Source organism: Neofelis nebulosa, chromosome 3, assembly GCF_028018385.1.
Source record: "Neofelis nebulosa isolate mNeoNeb1 chromosome 3, mNeoNeb1.pri, whole genome shotgun sequence".
Taxonomy (NCBI): Eukaryota; Metazoa; Chordata; class Mammalia; order Carnivora; family Felidae; genus Neofelis; species Neofelis nebulosa.
The window spans coordinates 104,965,666-104,984,396 of NC_080784.1; the positions used below are offsets into that span (position 1 = coordinate 104,965,666).

General features: G+C 34.8%; 1 protein-coding gene and 1 pseudogene across 5 annotated transcripts in view; one reads left to right on the forward strand and one right to left on the reverse strand.

The window, feature by feature from the left end:
* The window catches only part of PRDM5 (PR/SET domain 5), a 209,240-nt gene that overhangs the window by 88,149 nt on the left and 102,360 nt on the right, over positions 1–18,731 (forward strand). For all 5 annotated transcript variants that reach the window (XM_058721493.1, XM_058721492.1, XM_058721495.1 and 2 more), the window contains exons 4-8: positions 7,737–7,911; positions 10,194–10,368; positions 11,501–11,593; positions 11,855–11,976; positions 16,400–16,479. In XM_058721493.1, the coding sequence (XP_058577476.1) occupies positions 7,737–7,911; positions 10,194–10,368; positions 11,501–11,593; positions 11,855–11,976; positions 16,400–16,479 (645 nt within the window). The remainder of the gene's footprint in view (positions 1–7,736; positions 7,912–10,193; positions 10,369–11,500; positions 11,594–11,854; positions 11,977–16,399; positions 16,480–18,731) is intronic.
* Positions 17,644–17,738, reverse strand: LOC131508221 (U6 spliceosomal RNA; annotated as a pseudogene).

Sequence of the window (18,731 nt, forward strand, 5' to 3'; positions counted from 1 at the left end):
ACTTGTTTTATAAATATACATTGATTCTTTATTTTTTATTTTTATTTTTTTTGATTTATGACCACAGCCTTCTTGATACTGAGTATAGGTATTCTCACTAGAGTTTGCTACCATATTTTTTCATAACCACTCCTTATAGTATTCAGTTTTGCTATTTTTAAAGTAATATGAGTAAAGTTTCTTTCCTGCAAAGCAGCCTGAGTGTAGAATCCTTCCAGATTTATGATTCCCCTCATATTTTGTAATTGCTTTGCCTTCTGTAATTTGACAATTTTTTTAGACTCACCTTTGAGTCTTCAAAATGTACAACTGGTTTTCTTTGAAACGGTTGAATATTTTCTTCCTCATATATCTTTGGCTTATGTAATATTGAGGTAAGTTACTAATTAAAATGACTTGTACAAGTGACATTAAACAGGTGTGGGAGCAAGCACAACAGACAGTTGGGACAGAAGCACACAAGTTAAGTGGTGAGGACAGAGGTATGAGGGAAAGCAGAGGGCAGGCTGCTGAGAAGACTTCTCTGGGCATCATTCAGCAGACTTGATGCAGAGTGTCAGGTAAATCTGGGAATGAGTTAAGTGGAGGCCACTTAAAAGAGTTTCTGATGTTAAATAGAGCAGATATGCTGTGAGAACACAGTATTTCCTCTAATTGCTTCTATGTAAAATAGCTGCTCTGTTCTCCATAGCATAATCTTACTCTAAGATTGCTTGGCCCATCAGTATTGACTTATAACTTATATCTAAGTAAAATAGCTGAGGTATAGTTTTTTTTTTTTTTTTAATATTTGTTTGTTTGTTTGTTTGTGAAGAGCCACTGTTTCTTAGGATCACATTATGTGTTTTCTATGTAACAAATTTTTCTTTTTATTCTTCTCATCTTTTCTGTTGACTCATTTCTCCATGGTGTCAGATTTGTTCTGGAAGATGCCTCAAAGATTACTTACTATCTTTGCTTCAGCCTCTCAGAGAAAGATAGCATATATGGTAGTGATCTGTAATTATCGTATTTTATGGACTTGGTTTTTTGTCTAATATAGTACTCATTCCTAGGAATCATATCAAACAATTTCCTTGATGTGTGGCTGATTATCAGCTGTGATTAGAAAAGAAATTATTTTATTTACATTTGTTTGAAACTTCCATTTTTTTAATAGGGCTTGACTAATGCACTGTAAACATGAAATTAACTTATTTTGCACCATTCACTCTTTTAAATATACCTGTCATTTTCCGGCTTCACACTATTCTCCTTGATGTTTTCTTCTTACTCACCAAGAAAATAATTTTAAAAGTATCATTTTTCTTAAATCATTGTATCAGTCAACTTTTGCCAAGAAGACTGTCCTAGGAGCCTTAAAGTCTTAGTGGTTTATAGCAACAAGGATTTAGTTATTGTCCATGCAGGTATGGGCTACTGGAGACTGTGACTCTTTCCACCATTCGGTTCCACGTGGTGAACCATGGTGTCTAAAGTAACAGCACTGACCAGAGACATGCATTTTTCTGGCAGAAGGGAAAGAGCAGTGGCCCAAACATATGATGACTCTTAAAGCTTTCTCTTGGACATGGTTCACTTCACTTCCAGTCACATTTCATGGGTCAGTACAAGTCACCTTGTCAAACCTGATACAATACACGCCTCCCACAGATGCCACTCTGAGCCACATCACAGGGGTGCAGCCCCCTCCTCAGAGGGGAGTAAATAAATAGGAATGCAATGTTCTATTATAGTTATGTCTCATTTTATTTATTTTTAATAAAGTATTTTTGTATTTTTTAAATGTTTATTTATTTTGAGAGAGAGAGAGAGAGAGAGAGAGAGAGAGAGAGAGAATGTGAGTGGGGGAGGGGCAGAGAAAGAGGGAGAGAGAGACTCCCAAGCAGGCTCCATGTTGTTAGCACAGAGCCCGATGTGGGGCTCAATCTCTTGAACCATGAGATCATGACCTGAGCCTAAATCAAGAGTCAGATGCTTAATCAATGGAGCCACTCAGGTGGCCCAGTTATGTCTCATTTTAAATGTTTTTAGTTTTATTATTAGATCGCTATTAACAGATATGCTTTGTGAATTTCACTATGGAAATGATTATTTTTTTATATTTTTCAGCTTTGTATATTGAGCTCTACAGAAATGATGTTGATACACAGGTTAAGACTGAATCAGGGTTTTTGTAAAGAAGAATTAATTGAGAAGATATTAAATATGGAATTCTTCCTATTTCATTACGTTTTCTTTTCTCCATCTTTACCACTTGTCTCCTACTTCTGTTGATAATTGAATAGGAGTCCAAACTTTTTTTCCTCCACATTGGTATAGTTTCAGTTTGTAACCTCAAGCATCTTGAAGATGATTTCCTATCGTGTTGATTAGTCATTAGTTGTCTTGGCTGGATAATCTGAATTTTCACTACTTACTACCTTTTCAATAAAATGAATTGTGCCTTTGTCAATGTCACAATCATGACTTCTTCTTACGTTGTCCACATGTATCCTCCTAAATCACCACTATCTGGATTATGGTAATAGCCTACCACAAAAAGTAAATAAAGGAAAATATCAGTAAACTTTTTACTAATAAGTACTTTTCTTTTGTAGACACGGCCTTTTAATATTCTTTTTATTCTTTTCTTTCACTATTCATTATTTGTAAAATGGTGAGCAAGTGTTATGAGTAAAGCTTACACTGTGGGGGATACCTGGTAATTCTTGTTTGCTGCCTTGAGGAAATTATCTTTGGAGAGATAAGATCAACATGTATTAGAATTTTACTGGTCATATGAATTAAATGACAAAAAACAGAAATAAATTGCAAGTGCCCAATAAACTTAAGGCATTATATATGGAGAAAACTCCTGGAACCTAATTCAGTAGATTAGAGAGTTTCATGGAGAAGGATGAAAATGAGGTATGCCTCAGATGACACTGAGGAGTTGTAGCAAGGAGGCTAGGTGGCATCTTTGCAATTGTACTAACACAGGAATAAATTCAGTATTTTCTGAGAGTAAGTATACCAGTTGGACTGAAGAACAGGAGGCAGGTTCATTTGAAGGACAGTTGAGGATGAGAGGACAAAGTGGGTTCAGAATATGGGAGTCTATTTGATAAGCCTTTGGAGCTGTACTTGAGGATGTGACTGGTTCTATATGTTGAGAATCCTGAGCTGGGGCTGGAGACTGTGGGAGTTTAGAATTTAGAGTTTAGAATTTGGAGAGCATGATGAGTGTAGTTAGGGTGACCAACTGTCCTAGCTTGCCCCCAACTCTTTCAGTTTGAGCTTTGAAAGCCCCATGTCTTGGGAAACCCAAGTCACAGACAAAGCAGATGGCTTGTCACTTTTAGGTATAGTTCAGATATAGTTTAGTACGTTAACAAGTGAACAGAGTGTGACAACCAGAAATCCAAAGCAGTTCAGAGCTCTGGTAGGCAGGCAGTGGAATTAATTATATTTTGGCTGAGGGCAGTTTGGCCAAATGGAATTTATCAAAAACAGCAATGTCAAAGCAACGTTATGTGGCAGTTGGGTTGAAATAAATTTTGAAAAAAAGTGAATATTTTAACCACTGGCTTTCAAGTTTTGCATAGTTATAATAGTAATGATAATAGCTGCTACCATTCATAAATGCTTATCATTTATGCCAGGCACCTTACTAGGTTTTACAAATATTTTCACTTTTATCCTTACAATTAACCTATGACATAGGAATTATTTTTTCCATTTTACAAATGAAGAAACTGGTGATTCTAGAAATTAAGCTTTTTGCACAGTCATACAGCTAATTAATTAATCATAAAAAGAGACTTTGAACCCTGGCCAGCCCAAAAAAGCCTGTGCTCCTTAGTCACTCTGCAGCACTGCTTTCTGGTATCAAGGAACCAGGTTTGTTTATTATTTATTATTTTATTTTATTACAAAAGTAACACTTATTAATTCTATGGACTAGCAGAAGAGATTCTGCAAAATACTTAGAATTACCTCTACTTAGAAACAAGTTCTGTTAACATGTTTGTTGATATATTTTTCTTTTGGGGGCACATTATCTACCTACCTATCTATCTATATATTTATCTAACTATATTGATACATATATGACATGTTATTTTATAGAAATTACATTTGGTAAATTTTAAAACCAATTGTTAGGGATTTAATTTTTTCCAATTTATATTATTGGACATGTAGGCTGCGACATTTTGATGGTATAAACAGCTTACGGTAGAAATAATTAGCCGAGGGGCATCTGGGTGGCTCAGTCTTTTGAGAGTTCAACTTTTGATTTTGGCTCAGGTCATGCTCTCACAGTTTGTGAGTTCAAGCCCTGTGCAGAGACCACTTGGGATTCTCTGTCCCCCTCTCTCTCTGCCCCTCCTCAACTGTATCTCTAGATAGATAGATAGATAGATAGATAGATAGATAAATAAATAAACTTTAAAATAAGAATTAGCTGAAAATAATATACAAATAAATAAAGCAAAATGAAACAAGACTAAAAAACAAAAATTCAAGAGCTGAATAATAATTGTAAAACCACTCATTCTATGTTGTATCCCAACACAATGAAAACCACTGGCTGAGGAATATTTGCTTTTGAACAGATCATCATGTTGAACAGCCTTCTTGCAGCTAACAGGTTTTCAGCAAAATCACCTGGAGCCCATAACAGGAACCATAAGCAGGACCCCGAACCCAGGCAGAGTCAGGGAAGGCACTAACGCCTAAAATGTAAAAGAAGGAACTGTGTTCAGGGGAAAAAGCCACAAACCCGAAGATGGGAAATAAGAGCTGTAATAAGAAGTAAATTTCAGGATCAAAATATTAAAACAGTCATCAAAGCTGGAGTACAAGGTTAGAATCCCAGGACTTTGAGTCAATACCCTTTAAATCCTTCTTGCCAACGGGCAGGCAATTGGGGCTGGGGTGAGCCTACAGGTAAGGAATATTGGAGTTCAAGAGAACTCCAGAGATTAGGAATCTGGCAGGGTCTGCCAATGGGAAGTTTTGAAGAAAGAGAATAATATAATGAAAAGTTGTGATTAACTTAGTGAAGTGTAGGCAAGGAACAATTTAAGAGGATACTTCTTAAAACTATTGTGGTAGCAAATTGGCTAGGCACTGGTAGGAATTATATAATAAAGCTATCTAGATATTTCTATTAAATAAGTAGATTGGAGTAATACCATGACATTCCTTTTACCATATTTTTGGCATATAGACAAAACATGTAGTTGGTCCTTGGTGGGTATAATGCTATTGCTTTTATTAAGTCAAGGTTTTAACTGGTATATTAAAATTTTCTTTTCTTATGGAGCCCCTGAATGGCATGCTGTGTCTTATGAACGAAGTTTAAGTTAATGGTATCATGTTTTAAAATTAAAAATGATTTTTTCTTGGTGCTATGAAGGCCGTCACAAAATTGATTATTAATATTCTGGAAAGATGCTTCAATTAAATTTCTTGGATATTGATCAGATAAGCACTAAGATTTATGATTGTGTTCTGAAATCTTCATTAGGTGAGTCCTTTGTTGCTTTTGGTAACTGTTAACAAGTGGTTTCCAAACCCTGGAAATTACCACTTCTGAGTTCATGTAAAAAGAGACCTCTCTTTTGCTGAATGTCTGCATAGTTTTTATTGGTTGGTTTGTTTATTTTCTTGCACAAAGTGTAACAATTGAATAGAAGTTAATTGTGTTCTTAATTAGAAATCACTTTAGGTTTCTGGAGGTTTGAAGTTACAAAAATTGCAAAGATGCTGTAAATATAGAAACTTCCTTTAATTAACTATAGCTGATGGTTAGATTTGCTTCAGTGCTTTGAACTTTTGAATCAAACCTTTCTTGCCCCATAACGATGAATTTAATCATCATTTTTGTCTTTTCCATGGAATTTTCTAATATATATTAGAAAATTCCATGGAATGGAATGGTATATATACATTTTCTAATATATATTAGAAAATTCCATGGAATGGAATGGTATATATACATATATATATACCGTTTTAAATGGTATATATATATATATATGTATATATATATATATATACATATATATATATATACCGTTTTAAAGATTACAAAGATTGTTTGTTGTAAAAAACAAAACAAAACCTGAAACAGTGGAATATAAACTACTCTTTCTCCCAGCCTCCAAATGATAACTGTATAATAGTTTGCTGCATCTTTTCCCAGCTTTTCACAGGGGTTCTGCTTGTGTGTACACAATATACACATACACACATACATATGTTACACATTCCTCATCCTCCAGTTTCCCTTCTCCAGCTCACTTTCTCCCTTCCCCCTTCTCCTCTGTCTCCTCCTGCTTAACGCAAGTGCTGTGGTGATAATGCAAGAGAGAAGGCTTTGTTCTATGTTCTCTCCCTTACTAAATTTCACTCCTTGGTGGAGCTCACTGTCCTTGTCCTCTTCTCCCCTTGCCTACCATCAAGGTTCAATAAATTCAGACTATGTTTTGCTTCTCTTTATCCTCAGCAGCCAAAGTAGGAGCCGTCCCAGAACAAATCCTCAGCTATGTAAGAGACAGCAATTCTGGGTGTTTCTCTTGGGGACAGCGAGCTAAGCAGCCCCAGTTCTGGCTTCCCTGGTGATTGGCCGAAGGCCCAGAGGGGCTTTTTGTACCAGTTCATTCCAAGTGTGAAGTTCCTCTGGGGTTTCCTTGGGAAGTAGGTTCTTCTTTGTAGTATTTTTCTTGTGTCTGTTATGGGTTGAGATTTCTTCTGCAGCAATTATCTATCATTTCAAACCTGATTTCTAATCTCCTAGAATTTTCTGCAGAATTTTTTTGTGTTGTTAGTGAAAACTTGTTTTCTTTTCTTCTCTCTTCTGTCATTTTAGTGGGATTTAGGTACACATGATGATTCAGTTAATACTTTGAACTTCCCAGGTGCCTGGTTGTTTTTTCTTTTTTTTATCTTTTCTTTTTTTTAAGTTTATTTATTTATTTATTTTGAGAGGGAGAGAGCATGGGTGGGGCAGGGACGGAGAGAGAGAGAGAGAGAGAGAGAGAGAGAGAGAGAGAGAGAGAGGGAAAGAGAATCCCAAACAGGCTCTGCACTGTCAGCGCGGAGACTGACTCGGGGCTCGGATCTGTGAATCATGAGATCATGACCTGAGTTGAAATCAAGAGTTGGACATTTAACTGACTGAGCCACCCAGGTGCCCCAACTGGTCTTTTTTTTTCTATTTCTGGTCTAGGGTTTTGGAAGTTCTTTCAGGGTTTGTTTGCAGTTCCTATGGCTTATGTTATAACTTGAAAGTTTTTTTTTCTTCCAGTTTTGGATTTAATATTAATCATAGTTAGATCATTGATATCTCATTGCTCTCTGTGCAGAAGTGACACCATTACTTAACAGACTTCTTTCTGCTGCATTTACAGGCATCCCCAAAATGTTATGACATTAGGCAAATTAACAATGTGAAATTCACTTTTAGTAATTTAAGTATCCTTTCATTTGATATATATAAATGTCACTAACTGTAATATATATTTGTACTTTATTTGCTGGGTGACTGAATACTGTCAGTTTCCTTTTTCAGTATCTGGATCTGTTGGAGATATAAAAAAAAAGAATAGTAACTTTTAACGGGAACCTGGTACTCAATGTATCTTAAAATTATTTCTTAATTATTATTAGAAACAAATGGTTCAACATTTTTTAAATTATTGAGATATATTTGTAATACAATAGCATATTTTTTAATTTTGTCTCAGGAAGGAGAAAACATTTTCTATTTGGCAATTGAAGACATAGAAACAGATACAGAACTTCTGATTGGCTACCTGGACAGTGACATGGAGGCTGATGAGGAAGAACAGCAAATTATAACAATGATCAAAGAAGGGGAAGTTAAAAATTCTAAAGGACAATCAACAGCTGGCAGAAAAGGTATTGCCTCTAATTGGTGATCTGAGACCATAGAAGTTGTAGAAGAAATATAGTTTGAACTGCAGTTGACTTATAGTTGTGTTATAATAAGGTGTTCTCAAAATAAAGTTAGCTTTTGTGAAAACTACTCTCAGAGAGTAGCCAGCTGTAAGCACATCTTTCTTCTAGCAGGAGGAGAACGCTGGGTGTGGGTGATCCATGTGCCCTGTAGAGCTGCCAAGGTCAGCACCAGCTCCTGACTCTCACTGCTCTCACTGGTACAGTGGGTTGGCTAGGAATGAGGAGTTTTGTGCTCCAGCCCTGCGTCTGCCACTCATCAGTCTTGTACCCGGCAAGTCAGTAACTCTTTGAGACTTTACTTTCTCATCTGCGCATGGGGAAAGGCAAGTGCAGAGGTGTGCAGAGGGTACTGCTGGATCCTAATGGACTCTTCCTGGGCCTCCCTCTTGTTTGAGATCCTTTGAGAATCTGGAACTTCTGGAAATCTCTTTCTGTTCTGAGCATAGAAGCCTGCAGGATTGTTAGGTTGTTCTAGTTGGGTAACCAAAAATGTTGACGGGAGGTCTGATCTGCTTAGATCAATCCTGTAATCCAGGAGATGTCGCTTGTTTGCCATCTGCTGGGGAATAATCAATTATTATTGGGGCTTGTTTCTATTTTATTGTGTTTTACTCCTGATGGGATTTGAAGGAAATATGAATGATGTTAAAGGTATTCATGCTTTGTAATAGATTGAAATTTACCATAGAGTATTTTTTTCATTTTCTTTAGCAAATCTGCTTCAAGAAGTGACACTGATTTCTTTAGTCACCATGGTAGTAATATCTTTCATATGAATTTTCTACTCCAACTATATGTCACTGGCTGAGAAAGTATAAGCATTCCTAGCATTGCTAGCTTATGCTTCTGTTTCTTTATTTTAGTTGGATTATTTAAGGGAAAGATGAGGACAGGCTTTCTGTTCTATCTTTCAAATATGTATTTTGCTGTTTCAAATTTCAGACTTTGGGTAATAGGTATTATTTTTGTGTTATTCTGTATTTTCTTTTTGGGGAATATTTATTTATGTGAATTACAATATTATTGACTACATTCCCTATGCTATACTTTTTGTATTTATTTTTTAAGGTCCCTCCCCCACCTCCAGGGCATATTATTCCTGTGTCCACTATTTTAGCTTAAAAATGGGTCTCCTGTTTATTTATTATCACCCTGATTTTTCTTTAGTTAACAAATATCAAATTGCAAATTGTTTTTACTTTTGTAAAAATAATCAATAGAAACTTAAACAGATTTTGAAAACATATGAATCAGGTACATACATTATTGCTATTTTTATTTTAGAAATCAGCTGTTATTTAATAAAAGCACCCCTTCCCCCAAAAAAGGCCAGAACACAAACAGAGCAACCAAAACACCAGCAAAAAGAAACAAATAATCCACTCCAATGTCAAACAATGGAGAGCTTAGTAAATAATTATGTTTTTTTTTTTTATTTGACTTGGGAAAATGTTAAATGGAAAAAAAGAGCAACAGATGAAATTGAATACAAAGTATGATCATAAATGTAGTTATTCTTAGACTATAAAATATGAATGGACAAAAGGCAAATCAGGCTTGATAATATATTAAGTGGTTGTCTCTTCATTATGAGATTATTGGTAATTTTTATTTTCTTCATATTCCCTGAATTTTCTAAATCTAATCTTATTTAATAATCAGAAAAGAAAATGTGATGTAAATAGTGCACTTAGAAATTTGGGTGGAGCCATGACAGTCCTTAGGGACTGACAAGCCAGAGAGACCATGGAATCTCACGACACCTGCCGTAATGAGTTCTGTCTTTATGGCCTCAGTCTCTTTCACATGTACGTGAGATTCCCCTTAGTAATTCCACATAGTTTTGCCTTGGTTGGATTTTTTCTCTTTGTGAACTCAGTGAACTCAAGATGACCTGTTTCAGGGAAAAGTTTTGCTTTCTCATTCCACATTTGCAATAACTCTTTCATGTGAAAAGTTAACATTATAGGGTAAATTAAAAATTGATTTTGATTTTGTATTAATTTGCTGAAACACCAATGAAGTGAATTAAAAGATAAGGTACTTCTAGTAACACTTCCTATTATTTTTCATGGACAACATTAATAATACTCAGAGAGATAATAAGAATTTATTCTTCTGATACTATTAAACACAATTTTGATTTTAAAATGAGGATAAAACTGAACAGTTCTTGGCTCTTAATTTTTGTCTTATAAATTTGCTTCCTTGTAAATGTACAGATTGCCTTGGCTGTAAAGAGGACTATGCTTGTCCCCAGTGTGACTCGAGTTTTACCAGTGAGGAAATTCTTGCTGAGCACCTTCAGACATTGCACCAGAAACCTACAGAGGAGAAAGAATTTAAGTGCAAGAACTGTGGGAAGAAATTCCCAGTTAAGCAGGCTTTGCAAAGACAGTGCGTACAGCAAAGAATATCTTTAAAATTATAAGCTAACATTTTTGTTTTTAACTATTCTATTTGATTTGTTTTATACGTGTGTGTATGGGTGTGTGTGTGTGTGGGTGTCAGTGATGGAGACGGGGTGGGGTGGGGAGGAAGAAAGTAAGCATTCTATATTGTCATTGTCATTAACTTATCTTTTCTTAGTATAATATGGTGATTTTTGAAACATTCTGATTATGAACTTCCAACAAGTAAACATTATTTATGCTAATAAGTCTTTGTCCATTTATTTACTTGCCATTAAATATCAAATCAAGCTCATTGATTTACTATTCAGAAATTCATTTATGCATAATTTAGTGCTCTGAGGTCACAGATCAAGTTTCAGTTGTCTGCATTTGATATTCCCTCTGAAATCAGTGAAAGAAGAGTTTTAAGAAATGAAGAGAGTTTAGAGAATAAAGAATACGGGGACACTTGGGGAAGCACTGTTTATTTCTTAGCAACTTAGGAGGAATAATTTAAAGATGAATAGATATAGGCTGTCACATGAAGATGAATTAAACGATCCCACACATTGCTCGGTACCCTTTATTATTTTGACTCTTTATATTAACAGCGTATAAATTTATCTTTTTACTTAAATATTTTACAGCATCATTAATTATTAAAAGTGAGAAATTAGATACGTATATTTTTTATTTTAAGAATGTCACCTTGTATATGAGGAAGAAAGCTTTCATGTTTACTATTTTAATATATGCATCTACTTTTGCTTCTGAAATTTGAGATGAAAAATTTCTGCTCAAAACTTAAAAAAATTATAATAGCAAGAGATTAAACATTTGGAAATTTTGTTATAGACTCTTGAAAAAAAAAAACAAGCCAGGGCTATATACTTTTTAGAGGCTAGATGTTAAAACTGCATTCTAGTCAGCTTTTATTGAGACTACACCAAAGATACTTTTGCTTAGCCGGGTCTTATAGTTAAATTAGGTACTACCAAAAATTAAAGGGACAAAAAACAAAATGAAAACAGAGATCACCAACAGGATTTTATTTAAAGTAGAGATATTTTTCATAAGTTTTTGTCTTACACATTCAGTTTTTATTTCTTTTTGTTTTTTTTCTATTTCCCCCTCAGCGTTCTTCAGTGCACAGCGAAAAGCAGTCTGAAGGATTCTTCACGAAGTTTTCAGTGCTCTGTTTGCAATTCTTCCTTCAATTCAGCATTGAGGTTTTGTGTCTGAGTTATCACATGGCTGTTATATAATTGTGGGTCATTTTTGGCAGGCATGCTTTTTATGCTTCTTAGTGATTAAGTATCACATGGCTACAAGATAAGTGCTTTCCTTTTTACCTGCCCAGGTAATGCATGAAATGACCCAGAAACTCTACTAGAGAGCAAGCATTGCAAAAGCCTGCTGTGCTGTTAGACTTCATAAGATATGTCTTCACCATTTCTTCTCCCTGTTCCCCTCTCCTGGTTGTTTTGTAGTTTTGAGCAGCACCAGGACACTTGCCGGGGAGATGCCAGGTTTGTGTGCAAGGCCGACAGCTGTGGAAAGAAGCTGAAGAGCAAGGATGCCCTCAGAAGACACCAGGAAAATGTCCATGCTGGTGAGAAATCACTGGAGGGTCATTTTTAAAGGGGCTTCCTCTCCCCAGGCTGCCGTGATCTGTTTTTAATTCTTGCTCTCGAGGAGAGAGCTTGCTTTGACATTATGCTCACACAGATGTGGAGCTCTTGCAGTGGACTTTTTTCTTTCTCTGAGCACCATTTCTTTTTTAAGTTGATTTCAGCAGTATTTTTCATTTTTCGGATATCTGAATTAATCATAACTGGAAACCTAAGCTAGAATCTACTTGAGCTTGGTAGTCAGGTATATTAAAAATTAATGTTTTTAAATAACAATTTAAGTGTGAAATATGAAATTTCTCTTTTAGTAGATACATTTTAAAACTATTAAATGATGCTCTTGTGCCTTAAAGTTTTGTAGTAAAAATCTATTTTTTAAATTTATATTTCTCCCATATTGGAGAAAATTACTGCATTTTGACATGGGAATTTAATGTATCGGGATTAATAAAGCAGATATTATTTGAATTCCTTCTAATGGCCAGCTAAACAATAAAACCCCTATAAAATTTGACTGTCACTTAGATTTTATCTGTTTAGCACATGGTAAATGTATTTTGGTTTAGGGATCGAATCTGTTGCACGGAGTTGAACAGATGGCTGTATCGTCAGAGTTAACTTTTCACTTCCTCAGTGTCTTTTCCTTAAGAGAGGCTGAGGCTCATGGAACTCCTCATATCCTTCTGTGCCTATGCTTTTCGCACATGTTTACATTTGCACTTGGCTTCTGGGAAATGTGTGGAAAGATGTCTTTCTGGACATGAGGAAAGTGGATTTCTCTTCTCCCATCTTGTTTATTCCCACATTCAGGAGAACAGGATAATCAGTACTCAGCTTCTGTATCCTATGTTTGTTCATTGTCCAAAAAGTATCTCCTTTAATGTTAAAGTTATAGCAGCTAATATGAGTGTGTCTACTGCCTCCTATTTTGCATCATTGCTTGGACTACATATTTAGGGTAAGCTGTCTATGAAAGTTCTGGGTGGTAGAAAGTATGGCCATGCAAAATACAGCTTCAGGATGATTATCAATAGGACTTTACATTGTTCTGATTTCTTTCTTTCCTTTTGAAGAATATATGGCTGATTTAGGGAGGATGGCATTTTCCTGAATTCATTAAACTTGGGCCTTCACTATGCTTACAAAAGGCAAGCATAACTTTTTGATAGACCTGTCTTCATAGTTTTTTTTTTAAGCTGTTATGTTTAAAATGCTGTTCTTAATTTTCTCCATCTTTGTCTGCAATGTATTATAACAAATCTTTCATGTCATTTTTAAAGTTAACTTTGCTGAACTAAGTAAAAAACCAGATGCATACTGAAACTCTGGAAACTTGCATTCTTTTTATTTGGGCATGTGGTCTTCAGGCTGTGCTATAAGCATAATTTCTGTGATGCTTCTTGTAATTGGCCTTGGATATTATAATATTACTGATTCTGGAAACTCATGTTGACTTTGTAGGAAATAATTTATAAAAGGAAGTTTTTTTTTTATTTTTCTGTGTTGTGGAAACATACAAAATATGGAATGTACAATATTAGCCAAAGGTCACTATGCACAATTTTTGTTGAGATTGGTATACAATCTGTCTTTCATTCATAGCCCCTCTTTTGTCTCTCCCTTTTCTTCTATGAGATACATAGACATTTGGAGAAAGAATATTTCACATCAGAACAGCAAACAAAGCAGTGTTCACACATATGATTGTAGAACCTTCTATACCTGAAAGCACACTTAACCCACATTGTACTGAAACTTGCGGTCCTTAGGTGACTATGTATTCATTAGGGTTGTGTTAATTTTTCATACATCTCCTACTATTGTAAATAATGTGTTCCTGAATGGTTTTGAAAGTTGAATCTGAAAGTAAAAAAAAAAAAAAAAATCAGACTTACCTGAATATAGCAAAACTAAAATAGTATAAAGTCTAGTTATGGCTTTGTAGATACTGTTGTCCTTCAACCTAGGGAAGCTGGTAGAGTGATGACGACCTTCATAGTTACCCAAGAGGAAACAGAGAATGAAGGGCCTGACTTCCTTAACCCACTTCCATTTTTTTTCTTTTGTTTAGAGTCTATGGATGCTAAAACCAAGAAATTTTGTATTTGTGGGAGATAACATTTGTCTGCACTCTCAGGCAAATTGTTATAAATTTTTAAAATATTTTTTTTTTTCTTCAGGCTCCAGGGTGTCATAGTTGGTTAGGCATATAGCTCTTGATTTCGGCTCAGGTCATGATCTCATGGTTGTGAGATAGAGCCCCGCAGAGCACGGAGCCTGCTTGGCGTTCTGTCCCTTCCTCTTCCTCTGTCCTTCCTTCTGTCCCTCCCTTGCTTGCATGTGCTCACTCTCTCTCTCTCTCAAAAAAAAAAAAAAAAAAAAATTAGTTTTTTTCTCAAAAGAGCTTGGATTCCAATTCTAGGATGAAGAATAGAAGATGACAGGAGGAGGGAAAAGTTTGGAGAGTAGGGATGGGGATATGGTGAATTGCCTGTGATTCCAGCTGTAGGGACAGTAGCAGGAACATGAGGATAAAGTAAGAGGTGTGGTTGGGAATGTCTCAGTTCTATCTCTCTTCTCCCCCTCAGGGAAAGGATAGGGTCTAGTCTTAAAGAACAGCTGGTATGAGGGATAAGACAGAGCAACAAAAGATTATGAATTGAAGGAGGGAAATGCCAGCTAGTGCAAGCTAGAAAAGAAGGAATATTCCTCTTCTGTGCCCCCCTCCCCTGCCGTGTATGTAATCTATATGTATAGAGATACTCATTTTGCTGGGGAGAATTTTCTCCTTTAGTAGCCATATTTTTGTCAATCACTATGAAGAATTTTCTTGGCTGTAACATTCAGCATGCTAAAAATAGTGCATTATATGAAACAAGTAACTTAAATAATAAGAACAAATTCATACTTTCTTTTTCTAAAAGTGTATAATCACAGTCCTATAATAAAATAAAATCATCTTGTAATATATTTTTTTTTAATGTCTTGGAGTTTTTTTCAAAATAATAGAGAAATGGGGAAGTAGATGAGGTTGAGGTTGAGGTTGAGGCAAGAATAGCCATGGATTTGTCATTGTTGGGGCCAGGTGTGGGTACATGGTGGTTCGTCACATTATTTGATTACTTCAAATATACAAATTTGTGTATTTGAAATTAATTAAAAGTTGGGGCGCCTGGGTGGCGCAGTCGGTTAAGCGTCCGACTTCAGCCAGGTCACGATCTCGCGGTCCGTGAGTTCGAGCCCCGCGTCAGGCTCTGGGCTGATGGCTCGGAGCCTGGAGCCTGTTTCCGATTCTGTGTCTCCCTCTCTCTCTGCCCCTCCCCCGTTCATGCTCTGTCACTCTCTCTGTCCCAAAAATAAATAAAAAATGTTGAAAAAAAAAATAAATAATTAAAAGTTGAAGAAACCACTCTGTGATTATTTGTGGTAGTGCAGATGATATTACATCATATTTGAAAAAAAATGTTTTATTGAGTCTTCATTTCTATAACCACTGTGAAATTTGAAATATGAAATGAGCTACTGTAATCACTGTGTAAGAAGACAAAATTGGTCTTGTTTTGATTTGTATAATAATACAAATGTTGATATAATGTTTTGATGTACTTGATTTTGGTTTATTCTGGTTTTTGACATTAATATGAGAAAGTATATGCTCATAGATTTTGTAGGAATCTAGTGCTGGAAAGAATAATCTATAAATTCCATCTTAAAAAACACAGAGGATTAAATGAAATATTCTCTTAAAATTTAAAGCAAGTGGGGCGCCTGGGTGGCGCAGTCGGTTAAGCGTCCGACTTCAGCTCAGGTCACGATCTCGCGGTCCGTGAGTTCGAGCCCCGCGTCGGGCTCTGGGCTGATGGCTCAGAGCCTGGAGCCTGCTTCCGATTCTGTGTCTCCCTCTCTCTCTGCCCCTCCCCCGTTCATGCTCTGTCTCTCTCTGTCTCAAAAATAAATAAACGTTAAAAAAAAAATTTTTTTTTTAAATTTAAAGCAAGTAGCAAAATCAACCTATGAATTAATAAAACCATTTTTTTCTTTTATAAACACATTTGATTAATTTAAATTACAATTTTTCATGTAAGTGTGCTTTTTCTTTTTTAATTCTCCATTAGTTTATGGAAAGGTGAAATGCCTATTTTATATATGTAGAAAGTGGTATATCATGCTGAATATTTTTCAAATTTAAAAAGAAAGGGTTTAAATCCAGTTTAATGGCTATGACTATAACATTGAACATTTTTGGAATTCTAAGTTGTTAACTTAGAATAACTTAGAATAACTTGTATAACATCTTGTTAAGATGAAATACCTGTTTAGAAATTATATATAACCTAGAAACATTGTATCTGATGCTCTTCATATTCTCATTTAAATCATGATGATATTTTATTTGCATTTTAGGCGATCCTAAGAAAAAGCTCATATGTTCAGTGTGCAATAAAAAGTGTTCTTCAGCATCAAGCCTACAGGAACATAGAAAGGTCAGTAAGATGAAGATTAATGCTCATCAGAGTGTAAGACCTTTTAGTCATTTATAGAGCCTGCCATGAAAATTTTTAATTGATTTTTTTTATAAAGACAGAGCTTTGTCATCAATTTATACACTAGCATATTCTAAAATGCCAGACTGATCTGCAGAAAAGTGAGCTCTTGTAAAAGTATATTTTGAGTTTCAAGCTTTTTTAGTTGCTGTTTGCTCAGGAAATACTATGTATTTGATGGAAACATATAAGTTTTGTGGATTTATAATATGCCCTGCAATGGCATTTAGCTATTAAAATACATGCATCTTATAGTAAAGTCCGACAAAACAAAGACAAGAGCTCCTTATTTTAAAGAACTAAAAATAATGTGCAAGTATGTCAAAGTGTTGTTAGCAGAAACAAATGATTATATTAGAAGAAAATAAATTTAATGCATTTTGTAATAAACATAAAACTTATTACTAACTTACAAATTTAATGTGAAAGGTTAACCTGAAAAATATACCGAGGTTATTAACCTTAACAACATTAGCACTATTTAATAGAATTTACAATAGAATAGAGCTAAAATAAAATTTAGATTTTTGTTCTTATTGTGACAAATTCTAGAAGAACTCTTATATTATATTATCAGATAAATGATTATTTTTTAATTTCACATCACTTTTCAGAATATCTAGGAGCGTATAATATTTTCTTTTAGTGATTTAATATTGAAGAGAGTATATAGTACTAGTGAATATAAAATTTTACTTTTCTTATGGTTTACAAAATGAATTTATCTCTTTATTGTATATAGATATGTTCCAAAGTAACCTGAATGGCTTTAGAATTCATGATATTCAATCTGATAGTTCTAACTATGTGCTGTGGGTTTAATCTATAAACACACAAGATAGTTAGATTCCAAAGATGTCCAAGATTGTATTTTATATGTTGGGTGATTTTGATCCTCAGGGAGAAATAATGGAACAAGCGGTGGACTGAGAGTGAGGACAGTGGGTGTCATCTACTGTCCCTAACACTCCATGTAACATTGGGCCTCTGTTCTCTCTTTTATTAAATGTGACTTGAATGGGTCCATGCTTTTTAATTTTTTCTCCAAGTGCCATGAGCTGTTTTGTTTGTTTGTTTCTAAATGGTTTTCTAATAGGATTGTTTAAACATGTAGAACACATCAAGAATTTGCATATAATTCTTGTGCACCGGCCATGCTAATCTTCACTGTAACATTCTAATTTTAGTAATTGCACTGCTCACTTCATCCCTATGGCTTCTGAAGCAGAATCTTAGTCTGAGGCAAAAAGATGAAATCCAATTTAGTAGATATTTTCTAAATATCTTCTTACTTGTATAATTCTATGATTTCTTTCCCTGGTCTATTTACATCTTAAGAAGTTGAAATTTAAGATAGTTTACCAGATTAAAGATTGTACTAAGCAGAGTGTTTCAACAAAGTTGCTTGTGGGGCCTATTTCTGAAAAGTGTTCTCTTTTCCATTTATTTTCTTCATAATATAAGAACTTTTTCCACAAGGAATGTCTTGGTAGAGCCAAATACTACTTGGTGATGGTAGAACATGGCACCCAAGTTATCTCTGCAGAATGTTAATAACTTATTAGCTGAATGTAGCACTTCCTTCATTACAGCATGGCTCATCTAATTTAGCCTTTCTGAATCCATAGACAGCTTTTGTTGACCTCCGTTTCTGATTCTGTTCTTAATAGTTGGGTATGTTGAATGTCTAATAGAGTTTGGTTGCAGTATTTAACCTTGCCAGTAGAGGGTGCTGTATGAATATGCCAAATTACATAATAGTCTGGAATAGTATCTTACATTACTATATACTATTTTATGTTACAATAAGACATATTATAACCCTTCTTGAAAATTGTTTATTTAGGGACTTCAAAATTGTAATTTAATATGCTCCATATCAATTAGTAAGCTGAACATTTTGAAAATTGTGCTTTATTTATCATTAGGTGTAAATAAATAGTATTACCAAATTTGGTTGTTTTATTAAGCTTTTTTAGGATTTTTGAAGATAGCTGTGGCCTGAATTTTCCACTATAAATAACATAGTCAATGCAAAAGTGCTTTCATATACAGTGAATATTCTGTTTTATAATTATGGAAAATTAATTTAACTGAACCTTTAAAAGTGTTTCATGTTTCAGGAGCCGTGAGAGTTAAGAAGTGAAAAAACATGGGTACTATTCTGCAGTATTTTATTTAACATTTAACAC